This window comes from Nilaparvata lugens, unplaced genomic scaffold (assembly GCF_014356525.2).
Source record: "Nilaparvata lugens isolate BPH unplaced genomic scaffold, ASM1435652v1 scaffold6306, whole genome shotgun sequence".
Lineage (NCBI taxonomy): Eukaryota > Metazoa > Arthropoda > Insecta > Hemiptera > Delphacidae > Nilaparvata > Nilaparvata lugens.
Genome location: NW_024092065.1, coordinates 1 through 13957, shown reverse-complemented (window position 1 = coordinate 13957; position 13957 = coordinate 1). Strand labels below are relative to the sequence as shown.

The following is a 13957-nucleotide window of genomic DNA, read 5'->3' as shown; positions in this document are numbered from 1 at the left end:
ATTTTTTTTTGGAAAGCAATACTTTCCTTACCTGTGGTAATAGGGCAAGGAAAGTAAAAACGCCCGATTAGATACATGATTTCGTTGCACAGTCGTCAGAAATAGCTTATTTGTCTCCAATAGCTAAAAACGGTCAGTTAAGTTAAGGGCCCGAAGTCGTGCTGTTAAATCCAAAATCTACTCCCGCCAAATGCATTTTAGAGGTTGTGATAGCTTTTTTTGAAAGATGTTTACGAAAAACCATGTGTATATAAATAAATCATTTTTTCTCTCCCTATGTTTTTTTAAGTTGTTTATAACCTCCAAATCGCTAAATATGGTGAGAAATCTCGCCAAAAGCCAAGAGTCGCCATATTGTTTATCAATTTATGTGAGGTATTTTAGGCCTGTTCACAGTGATGTCAATTAAAACTTTCCTGATGCCAAGACGTTGATTGGATAGAAGCATGTACGGAAAAATGTGAATAGAGCTGCAGTGTGACTTGTGCGATGCTAATTCGAGATATAGCTAAATGGGCTTCGGCAAACGACTGTGCAACGACCAACCATTTATGTCAGTGATTTTAAACCATGCCTCACATAGCTGTGTTTGATTTTATGTAACGACTCTGCAACGGGCATCAGTGTGCTAGAGCTACCTGGTCGTGGGTTCGAATCCCACCGGTAGACATGGACGTATGATCATCTCATCAAATCACCCTCGCACTTTCCACTACCCACGCACAAGTAAACAACTCATGTGGGAATCATTCGCATTGGAAATAAGTATGAAAGAATAATTACTATAGAAAAATTGTTACCAGTGACTCGCGTTGATCTCATTTTCCGTATCTTTTCCAAACATTTGTTGTATTATCAGCGTCGAATATCTGATCGAACCGCTCCTTAACTGTTTTGCCTTCTTCCATTGGCCTACAAACAAAAATAACACACTTATACAGAGGAGTCATATGTATGGGAACCCCTCAATAAGTTGGAGACTGTTGTAGATATAATACTGTAACTTTCAGGATAAGTTATTGGTCAAATACACCTTTTGACGTACAACTGATTTTTAACCCGTCATTAAGGGGTGACTTAGGGGTTGTAACTCGAATATTTTGAATGTAAACACCCATTGTGAGGTACATCATTTTAAAGGCCTTTTTAAAAAAGAAAGATAACATCAATAAAAATTTTCAATGATAATGTATCCAAAATGGCGGCTGATTGAAGTTTTAGTTTTTAAAGGAATGAGGGGTTGTAACTCGAATATTTTGAATGTAAACACCCATTGTGTGATAAATAATTTTGAAGGCCTTTTCAAAACTAGAAAGATGACATCAATGAAAATGTTCTATGATACTTTTACACTAAATGGCGGTGATTAAACTGTATCAATATTTATTTTAAAACTAAAACTTCAATCAGCCGCCATATTGGATAAAAGTGTCCTAGAACATTGTTATTGATGTCATCTTTTTGTTTCAGGAGGCCTCTGGATGATGTATCATACAATGGGTGTTTACATTCAAAATATTTTAGTTACAACCCCTCATTTTCTTAAAAGCTAAAACTTCAATCAGCCGCCATCTTGGATACAAGTATCATAGACATTTCAATTGATGTTATATTTCTTGTTTTAAAAAGGCCTTTAAAATGATGCACCTCATAATAGGTGTTTACATTTGAATATTTGAGTTACAACCCCTAAGTCCCCCCTTATGAGGGGTTGAAATTCAGTTGTACGTCAAAAGGTAGAGTATTCGACCAATAACTATCCTGAAAGTTACAATATTATTCTACAACAGTCTCCAATTTATTGAAGGGTTCCCATACGTATGACTCACTCTATAATTATAAACAATTACATAATATAACATCCAGGAATTACAATACACTTCAGAATGTTAATGGAAATGCCTGAAATCGGATATTTACTATAAAATGAATATGACAAAAAATATATATTCAGTACAAAATATGATATTTAATATGAAGAAAGATAATGAAGAAAGATATTCTATGATTTTATCATGGACAAAAAATGAACTATTCTAAACTATGGTAAATGAAAATATCATTAAAATTCAACATAATGTTCAAATGTGAAGTATCAAATACTATCAGGCACTGCTTGATTTTGTAGAGTTTTTTTGACAAAAAAGAAATTGAACCGAACTTAACTAATTTATTTCTAAAATAGCATCATAGTACCCTTTTTGAAAAGTTTTAAATATAAAACAACATATTGAAAACACAAATTGAGAAATTTAGTAGCCCTGAATAATTATATACATTTTGACTAATTTATATTCAGTATTTTTCTTCTCAGCCTTTTCCCATTCAGTGGGGTCGGCGTTTCGAGTCAGTCGCTTCCAGGAGTCTCGGTAATGGGCTTCTTCTGTGATAGTCTCTTCTCTACAAGATCTTGGGCGATACAATTTTCCCATTTCTTCCTAGGTACTAATTTGTATTCAGTAATTATCAAAATATATTGGACATAACCTATGTATAATATTTGTACAATTTGAAACTAAATTAGGAAATTGAAGAAGTTTTGGGCAGTAGCCTGTTTCTCTTTTCCCCATCTTTGTATTGTTTGTGCTAACCTAATAAATAAATAAATATAGCATAAAGTCCACTTGAAAATTATGACGATTCCCCGATCCAAGGACAGTGGCAAGACCCGTAAGAAGAAGTAGGATATTCATGATTATGAATAATTCAATAATAATGATGAGATATTTGAATAACTAAATATAATAAATAGACTTAAATATAATTTAGACTAATAAAATAGATACATTTGAAAGTTGAATATTCTAAATCTTACCAGCACGATTGTTCTTGGTGGCAAAATATGACATAGTTGAGAATTGGCTTTGAAACTCCAATGAAGTTGCACATTTGCTCATCAGTGTCAATACATCTGTTGCTAATCGTGTTTTTCTGAAAAAAATGGAGAAATAAATTCAGAAAATACTTGAAATATCAAACTAAACATGAATTATTCTAATACATTTAGCAATTACTTGAAATATCGAACTATATCCTAATACATTCAGAATCTCTAGAATCTATGTTTTTGTACAGAGAATTAGATTTCAATTCTTGAAGTGAACATAAACATATTTCCGCGTTCTTGAAAGATGAAATTATGATTTATTAAATAAGTTCACATCTTTTCCCTTTCTGTTATACCTTACCTGCCTATTGCATTCTGTTATACCTTACCTGCCTATTGCATGTGAAACTATAGTTGATAGTCTATGGGCAATAGTTTTTGATGTCATAATGTACTTTAAAAATTCACTGATTTAGAAAAGAGAAGTAGTATTTCACATAGGCATAATTACTAAATCCGGAAGAATCGTACAGAGACATAATTTAGAATTTTTCAAAATGAAGACAGCTTTCATGGGAGAGAAATATTTTAACATGCTGCCCCGAAATTTACAAATCCATAGAAGAGTTGACAATTTTTAGTCAAGCTGAAAAAATATCTGATAGGATTGTCCTTATATTCATTTGAAGAATTTTACATATTTGATTGTGATGAATTCTTATTGACGTCGCTATGATGATATGGACGTCGCTGAATTCAAATCTGAAATCAAAATTCCTCTATCTCCATTATTGGACGATTTGGATTTTGGTGGAGAGGATAGCCTTGAAAAGTACAGCAGGCCGGGCTGGCATTGCTTACTACTAGAAGTTTTGTTCATTACTATAGTGAGGTCCACGTTATAATGGCAGTGGATAAAGAAGAAGAGCAGCGTTGCCTGTTCTTGCCTTGATTGATTATATTTCCATATTGTCAAAAAACATATTTGGCATCTTTATGCAGCTAAAAAAGGATAGTACCATCTATTTTGTGGAATGATAGACAAGGATAGCAACATCAAAGTTAATCAAATACTGCCATTATAACGTGGACTGCACTATAGAGTGTAGTGATTTGCTCCGAGTCGTTCAAGGACACAGGCCGAGACAGGCCAAATCCCTAGGTGTGTAGGGCCCTTAGGCTATGTAGGCTACACATGGTAGCGTCGCACCGCGCGGTTTGAGACGCGCGTCCGACCGCGCGGTGTGATATACAATGGAGCTAATGGCAGCGTCCACATGCACCACTCACTCAAATGGGCGCGCCGCGGCATGCGCCGCCCAGACTTTCAACCTGAACCAGCGCAGTTCCCAGTACACTACAGTCAGTTGGACTGTACACATGAGAGCAGTCGGACGCCAGTTTTGATCTAGTTCACTTGTTTTGTGTAGTGATTTTACAGCAACTCTGTTCAGTGTGCAGCCATGGAAATGAACAATTTTGACACAGAATTGTTTATAGAAGAAGTAAAAAGTCGACATGTCATATGGGATATGCGAGTCCTGATTACAAGAACAGAACAAGAACTTGATGCCAAGTCGTCTTTTACGATCTCCAACAACTCGTCAAAAGATGAAATCGACATTCGCAAATAGTTAAAAAATTGGGTTCGTATTTCCTCAAGTTAGGGTAAAGTGTCACAAAAGCCCAATGCGTTAATCTATCGGTCAAAATAGGGTGAACCCAAAAGTTTCTTTGCTTTCGTTTCTCGCTTTATATCTACGATACACAAGCCACATACATGTTACCTCTTCAACTTCCATTGCTAAACTGGAGGTGGACGCTGCTTTAAAACGCTCGCATGTGTACAACTGCAGAATTTTGGACGCGCGTCGCACCGCGCGGTGCGACGCTACCATGTGTACATAGCCTTAACAGTTTTGGGCTATGTCTGTTGTTTTCTTCCAATCATAAATATTTGATCTGTGATTGTACCATGATACCATAATACAAAATATGAAATGAATTAATGAAAACCAACTTACTTCATAAGTAATAGTCTGGTCGATAGTCTTGAACTCCATGCTTTTCAGTTTCTGCGTGTTCTTCATAGTCCTCGACACCACCACAGGTTTGCTATGGACGTCAAAGATCCTCAACTTGATCAGTGCCATCGTTTCCGACGAATTGCCCATTTCGGATCATGGACGAAAGCACTGCCGCCATTTTTCGATTTCGAATTGGGCGGCTGCTCGCTGCAAATCGCAAATTTGAGAGCTTCTATGATGGTGGTCTTGACACACCCATTTTGGCCCAAAATCAGGGTCAAGGGCGACTGGAATTTGATTTCGCCCACGTCTTCCGTTTCGGGCCGAGCTACGTATGCCCTGATGGAGACGGTCTAGACGCGACATTTTCGTCTCTCTGAAACAAGGATTGGAGTTTTGTATTATGACGTCATCGGTCCCACAAGTGTAGGTAAAGGATTGAAGATAATTTGGATATAAGATCACTTCAGTATGTGCTACTTTATTAAAATTATTAAAAACAATATAAAACATGGAGTTGACATAAAAAACATGACTTTCATTTAAACAATTTTTAAAACTTCAAAACATTTCATACAATATAAAAACATGAACCGAGTTACCCTTTATTTAAAACATTTAAACTTAAGGGCGGTTTCATTGCTCGGGATTTATCTAAGTTCTACACTTTAAACAGCTGGAGTCAGAAAATGGCTTTCCGAAACGGGGTGTAGCACAGTCCACGTTAAGTGGTAGTCCATAAATTCGAAAAACTTGAAAATTTAACACAAATAAAATAAAAAGAAATTAGTGTGAAGTTTTAGCTATTTTGAATAATTCAGGATGTTTAATTTGTCGAGGAAATACGTTTCCCATTATAGAAATATGAAAATAAAGATTATCATAAAAACTGCGACTTCGCCTCGTTTCGGGAAGCTAATTTTCTGACTAGCTGTTTAAAGTCTAGAAGTTAGCTAAATCCCGAGCTCGGAAACCGGCCCTTAAAGTTTTACATGTTTCAAATAAAAGGGTACATCATGTTTCTATATTGGTTAAATATAATAATAATAATTAAAATGGTTAAATAATCAGGATATAGGCTAAGATATAAAGGATTGAAGATATTATAAAATAAAGGCATTTAGGTATTGAGAAGTACCTAAATTGAAAAGCACAATAGAAGCAAGTAGAAGTTGTAAAAAACAGCTGAAAATGTGGTTGTTGAGACAACGAAACCAGGTTCTGTTAGTATTATATAATCTATACTATAATAAAGGAAAAAACTGGCTTATACACGTTCGGGATAGAAAAATAATGTTTGACGCATCATCACGTCTCAACTACTGGACTGATTGACTTGGAATTCTGCATACTTAGGCCCAACTCACACCTACGCGACTCAGGTCGAGAAGAGACTCGAATCTAGTCGAAAGCATGTATTTTGAAATGGTGACGTCGCGGAGACTATAATCGATGGTCTCAATGTCATCATTTGAAACACATGCCCTCGACTACAGTTGAGTCTCTTCTCGACCTGGGTTGCATAAGTGTGAGTTCAGCCTTAGATTCTTAATTAACCGAGGGATGATTATGGGCCTATTCCAATTCTTCAAGATTTCATTACCGTAAGTTTCCAGTTTCTCAAGAATTCAATTGTATGCTCTCAATAGTATGGAAACAGTTGAACATTTCTTTTAAAATAGACCCATGTGGAGACGGGGTACCTGCTAGTATCTAATAAAAAGTGGTTGACAAATTCAATTATGCTTTGAAAATACTACATCACACACACTGGGTGAAAATTAATAAAGTGATATAAATTATTCAGTCACAAGGAAAAGCTGGATCCCTCATAAGGTTAAGGTTTTGGAGTCGTCTGCGGAACATCTTCGATCTTCCACTTATGGTTCCTGGCTATTCCACAGAAATGAAATAGTAAGGGCTATAAAGCGCGTTTACACCAAAGTTAATAAAAAATGTTAATAACTAATCCTTATACATTCTATTAGATTGAACATAACTAATCATACACATGATGAACACATGTCTTTGTCAAATTCCGTCCAATCTAATAGAATCTATAAAGATAAGGTTATTGAAGTTTTGTTAATAACTTTGGTGTAAACTCAGCTTGAGGGCTATGTTTTTTTCATTTTATAATAATGTGTTTTTGTCTCTGTTGAATAAATAAATTATCGAATCCATCTGAATGAGGACAAGACCCAAAGGATTATGTGCACTTGTCACGTGACCCTCAAAATCAAGTGAAGCTGCTGGGTTTTGTCGTGAACTGCAAACTTAGCTGGAACAGTCATATTATACAGCAGGAACCAGCCGACTCTCCCGCATTGCTTTCTCTGCTCAGGATGAGAGGTCTAATGACAGTGAGATATATATCTTATCATCATAATGATGTATCATTAATGATGTAATCATAATGATGTATCATTAGCCTAATGATTAATCATTAATGATGTAGGCTATCATTAATGATGTATCACACTCTCTTCATCTATGGATTGCTCTTGTGGGGTGATTCGGCAGAGGGTTGTGACCGATTTTTGAGAGCCAGGGCTTATTATGATGTCCTGGAGTTTTTAAACGATGACCTGTCTCAAATATTATCTGGCTAACTTGCCAGTAGTCAAAGAGCAAGGCCTTAAGATGCGTACAGACTTTCGCTCTGCTCCGCAACCGAACGTCACTCAGCAGAGCGATTGATGATCGACCGGGGAGCAAGAGTGGTTCGACCGGGGAACGCGAGAAGATTTAACATCTTCCGTAACGTTCATGATGGGTGCAACTGCAGAGCGGGGGAGGAGCGACTGCGGTACGATGGAGGAACGAGGGCGGAGCGTGCTCGGTGCGGGTTGGAAGAGCGTATATGTGTACGCAGCTTATGATGTTAACTGGTGTGCTTTTTCTTGACGCTGCCATCTTGATAAAACATGTTTTTGATGTTTTGACTTTTATTGTCACAAGACGATCCCACAGTGTGGGTAATGGATGAAGAAGAAGCATAAGTTATAAGGGCTTCTGATGTCCAGAGGCTGCAAAAGAGGGCTGTAAGAATTATAAACAGGCAGCGATCATCTTGCCCACTGTACCCATCTTGCTCGCCTTAGGCTCAACTCACACTTACGCGACTCAGGTCGAGAAGAGACTTGACTCTCAACTCTAGTCGAGAGCAGGTGTTTTCAAATGGTAACACTCAGACCAGTTGATTCGAGTCCCGCGACGTCACCATTTGAAACACATGCTCTCGACTAGAGTCGAGTCTTTCCGACCTGAGTCAAGTAGTGTGAGTTGATCATTAGTGTATACTGACGGTCATCAGAAATTACATCTCCCCCGGGTGAATGTCAAGAGGATACAGCATACTCTATAGTGGGGTCCACGTTATAATGGCAGTGTTTGATTAGCATGGTATTGATATCTTTGCCTATCATTCAACAAAGCGGATAACGCTATCTCTTTCTCGCCTTGATCTGTTGCAGATCGTCTTCCAACAATGTAGAATTAATAGTAATAGTTTATGATCCATTCGAGCTGCGATTTATTAATAACTTTTTTCTATGTATTTTACACGACATGCAGTCAAATATGTGAATAATAAAAAAAATTATTTACATAATAAAACCAAGTGTTCTTCCTAACCAGCAAAACATTTCTGGTCGACACTGTTAAAATGATCGCGAGGCTGTCGAAAGTACTACAGTTAGTAAGTAAAAGATTTTGATTATTTACTTATATTTGACTGTATGTCGGTAAAATAATACATAGAAGAAAGTGTGTAGAATTAATAATTATTTAACAAAATATTTCATTTCAATTATGAAATTATTGAAAAATGGGCTATAATTTCTTGTTTAATAAAGTAATGGAGTGATGCGTGGTCTAGTGGATAGAGTGCTTGTGTAGCAGCACAGAGATCCCGGGTTCAAACTCATTACCAAAATTTTTTTAACCAGACCACTCCCGTGTTATCGGATGGGCACGTTAAATTGTCGGTCCCGGCTGAAGTATGACAGTCGTAAGGCCATTGACGGCTTAAATGATATATTCAGGCGGTGGGATCTTCCCGCAAGGGACTCCCCACCAACAAAAGCCATACGAATTTACTTTACTCTTGCTTAATAAATATAGGTAGGCTAATTGATTATTTTAAACGGGAGAATGAACAGTTAATATTACATCAAAAGAGCTTTATCAGCTACCGTCTATGGAAGGTATGGCAAGACAGAGGATCGGAACGTTGCTCTCCTATCTTTCTCCACTGCCATTATAACGTGGACCTCACTATAGCTGCCCGTAATAACATCAAAAAGTAGATGCAGTGAGCTGTTGGGTGTCGCCAGGGGACGAATCTACCGATCACAGGCAGTTATAGTGTTTCTGCCCTGAAATTCAACAAGCCACCTAATAGTGGGAAGCAAATGAATGAAGCGTGCCTTAAAGAGAACGTCCAGAAGTTTTTTGAGACAAGGCAATTAGGCTACAGTGTAAGCCTAAATGAATTAATGGTTGATAATTTGAATTTTTACTGAAAACGGTGAATGGATTGCGTCATCTGAACGATTATGTATGTGTGAATGACGTGTTCGAGTTTTTTGACGCCATTGATCTCCCACAAGTGTGAGTATGAATAAAGCAAAAATGTATCAAAGGTTGATAGGCAAAACAAGATTTTTTTGTGCAAAATAAAACTTTACAATCATTTATAGAAAGATTTAGAATTAGTACTCACCAATAAATAATTGATAACTGTATTACTCACAGTGATTTACGTTTATTACAACAATAAAGTTGTAAATTTTTGACTTTCAGTAAACAATGTGCTTGCACCACATAATGTTTTAAATGAGACTATACAGTAAATATTGACGTTACGACTATTACTGGTAGAACACAAGATAGAATTGAACAATTAAACTAATAAAATAACAAATAGGTGACAAAAACTAGCTAAATCAAAGAAAACAATAAGCAGTTCATTTTAACCAAAAATTTACAGACGCCTTGCCGGGTTGAGAAACAGTGCTACCACACCAAAAGACTAAAAGCAAACTTGTTTTGGCAAGAAGTATTTTGGCCATGACCAGTAAGCGGCAAGTTCAAAATGATATCAGCTCATGAATCGATTTCCTATACTGAATTATTATAGTTACAAACTGCTTGTTTTGTTGCTTCATATTATCAAAATCCAGTTGAAACAAGATATTAGAATAAAGAAGAGTTCAGGAATGTTGTGATAAATATAAACTGGTATCTAGACTAGAATGAAGCTTCAAATTTAAAATAAATAAAAGTGTTCAGTTCCGCAAACTATTTGTGCTTCAAAATACAATTCAAATAATAATTCTCTCTCATGATAGCGTTCATTCTATAATCCAACATTATCTCAAATTCAATAGGGTCGTTATATCGTCAAGAATAGGAATAATGGTTAGTAATTATTAAGTAAAATAGTAAAAATCAGAGCTGCTACACGTTACTTGTCATTGTGTTCAATCACGGTTTATTATATTGGTAAAAATATAAATTGAATTGAATGATGATAAAATAACATATATTTTGTCATGAAGAAACTTGAAATGCTGATCAATATTCATGAATGAATATTCCAACGAAAGTGTTCAAGAAAAAATCTCAAGAGACCGCATTTTTCTTCAAAACTGCAAATAAGCTGAACAAGATTGATGTTGTATTGTACTTTTCTGATGCATCTAATAAGTAATACACACGTATTTTACGAAAAAATTTAGACTTAGGAACTTTAAGAGAGTATTACAAAGTGCTTTTGTTCTTCCATCTTCTATTCTGAGACTTCATCTCAAATGTGAAAGAAGACTGATAAGTAGTGAATACAAAAAGTTGTAATTTGAGTCTATGCGAATCAGTTCTATAAGTTTTGTAGATAATGTAAAGAATATGCGAAGAATTCTAGGTAATCTCCAGTGATATTACTTGTTTCAAGATGCATTCTGAATTAATTATTGAGACATATTAAATTTTATTCTCTATGATTATTTCAATAGGAATTGATTGATTGAGTAGTCTAAGTGCTTATTTATGTGGATTACAATATTATTCCCACTACAGTAGGCCTATCTTTTTGATTAATTCGTTACTATGATTGCATTTCGCCGATTTCATGATAACTCCATGATTACAAAATTATGTAAATTATGACAAAATGACCAGATTACAGAAGCCAACACTTTCACTACAAATAACCAATTCATGGATCTTCAACATACGATTTATGAAACTGCAAGTTTTTATCTTCGCTTGGATGTGCATAAACTGGTTTAAATATATAATGAATTCTTGAAGCGGCTTTTCAAATGTTCAGTGGTGAAATCAGTACCTACCTAAACTCTATCAACAAACTGGATTTCATTTAGATGTTTTTCAACTTTCTATCTTGGATTTCCAATCGAGATTTTCATTGCTGTCTTTGATTTCAATCAATCAACCATTTTATATTACGGTATTGTGATGTCATGACTGGTAATTTGATTTGGACCTGGGGATTCCATGATCTACTTCCTATTACTATAAATTATGATGATTGAAGATTGATAACCTCTGGAAGGAGTTTATTTGAAAGAGATCCATGCCTAGGCACTTGGATATCATTCTTTAATTTTTTCATTTGATTCACGTTGGTCTCATGTACAGTGTAATGGAACTTTTTGAAATGAGAAATTTTTAAAATGATGTGATTCTTGTCATCGAATTGAGTTATTTTTTGTCATTTTAATATATTAATATTTTTTACAATGTAATTCACCAATGTGACTATGTATTTGACTTGTGTCAATGTTGTATTATTGTACAATGCATGACATCAATAAAATTTAAATTGAAATTAAAATCTGCTGGAGAAATTGAAATAATTGGGGATTATATTGCTTATAATTGATTGATGATTGATTTCGAGTTGGAGGAGAACATGACGATAGTCGAATGAAACTATATTTGTAATAGATTTTTTGGTAAATAAGAATAGCTCAAAATAGATAAGAGTTCGAAGAGTATAGATTTTTTATAGCTTTAATAGCTTTGTCTAATGACAGTGAAGCAAACGAAAGTTAATCAGGTGCTGATTTTATAACTCAATTTCACTCTATGGTAAGTCCACGTTATAATGACAGTGAAGGATAGCAAACGAAAGTTAATCAGGTGCTGATTTTATAACTCAATTTCACTCTATGGTGAGGTCCACGTTATAATGACAGTGGAGGAAGATAGGAGAACAACGTTGCCGATCCTCTGTCTTGTCAATGCCATCTGTAGACGGTAGATGATACAGGTTTATTGATGTGATACTAACTGTTCATTCTAGTTTCAAATAATCAATTATATTTTATTAAGCAAGAAATCATATTATTCAAGAATTTTATAATGAATCTTCATAATTAAAATGTTATTTTTTTTAATTAATGATTAATTTTACATTGTTAAAAGACGATCTGGCAACAGAGCAAAGCGAGAAAGAGATAGCGCTATACGCTTTGTTGAATGATAGACAAGAATAGCAATACCATTGATAATCAAACACTGCCATTATAACGAGGACCTCACTATAGATTTGTTCATTCATCGGTTCTCGTTGCATTGACTCTTTCCGATGACGTCATTTTACGACGGTTAAACGTGACTGGATATTCTTGTAACTGGCCGTGTTATACAATTGATATAGAATAATAATTCAATATTGAGTTGATCAACTTATTTCATTGTTAATATCACTGTCAAATCACTCTCCAGTTGATAGGATAAAATTCGACAAACAATCTTACCTGAATCTTACCTAAACATTGGATTTACAAATGAGTTATTTTTCATATGAGTATTGTTTCCATAAGAGTCCTTCTATTTTCTGTAAAGTGATAAGAGAAGAGATAACATGCAAGAGTAGTTTAGGATCCAGAATAGGTATGAAAACAAGTAGGATGTCACATTCAAACGATTTATTACAAAAATATCTACATACAATAAATAAATTAAAAGTCTTGAGCAAATAAGAATAGTAGATAGTGGAAATAATATTTTTTGGAAATTTTGATTATCTGTTTTTCTGGTTAACAATTGGTTCAAACAAGACAATAAATGAAGAATTCACAAAATCATAGATTCACGTAAATTTGGACATATTTCTACCTATCAACTTATAGAAAGTTCGAACTTCATATGATTTTCTAGTCTCAATGAAAAGGAGAAGATGAGGATAGTAAATTATCGAAAAGCCTAACAATCTATGTTTTCTCATACATGAGCGATACTCATTATTTCATTATTCATGAGTAGGCTAGCACGATGAGAGATTACTTATGGTGGAATGTAAATACGGCAAGTTACTGGCGGCCATTGGGTTTTTACATCACTTTCCACCAATGAAAGTATTTAATATTAATGAGACACTAGCAGTTAGTGATCCCAATTACGTCTTTTTTCACCAATTTTCGTTTACCAAGTATATATCTGAATATAAATCGGTGAAAAGTGTTGTAATGAAAACCAATTACCACCAGTAGCTTGCCGTCTCCACATTCCTCGTCTATAAGCCACTACAAATCTCTATAATAACCACCAATATTACAAGTAATATCTCATGTCACACTCTCAACTGTCAAGGTATTCCAACTTGAAATTTCGTTGTACTCTAAGGTTCTCCATTACTTCTTCTGTATAAGACCAGCCATAAACGCTACGTTTCACCGGACATTTTCGACTGTACAGTCCAGAACCGGAACATTAGTGCTTAACCAATACTACAATTTTCCTAATATAGAACTAAGAATCTCCTGATATTCATTCCATTATCATAATCAAATCGTTGTTCCTATACAGGTGTGCAGTAGCATAGAGGAAATATAGCATAGTTACCATGATTAGCATAGATAGCTCAAGTTTTAGCACAACATGAATATGCTATAAAGAATTATACTATCTTTTCTCTATAGCTGTAGTTTGTGTGCCCTTGTAGGCTAGCTTTAAAGCAATTTATACACACATCGATTTTTGGACGTACAATTTTATGCCATCCTTATGAATACTATCAGATTAAACCGATCTTGACAAACATAATCTGTTGAATCTTATAGAATTTATAAGG

General features: G+C 35.0%; 1 protein-coding gene across 1 annotated transcript; it reads right to left on the bottom strand.

Moving 5' to 3' along the window:
- Window positions 1–818: 818 nt before the first annotated feature.
- On the bottom strand, window positions 819–5001 carry LOC120356260 (DNA repair protein RAD50-like). Its single transcript, XM_039445170.1, has 3 exons — window positions 4852–5001; window positions 2816–2931; window positions 819–912 (listed from the first exon to the last, which is right to left on the bottom strand). The coding sequence occupies exons 1-3, from the start codon at window positions 4999–5001 to the stop codon at window positions 819–821; spliced, it is 360 nt and encodes a 119-aa protein (XP_039301104.1).
- Between the last annotated feature and the right edge of the window lie 8956 nt (window positions 5002–13957).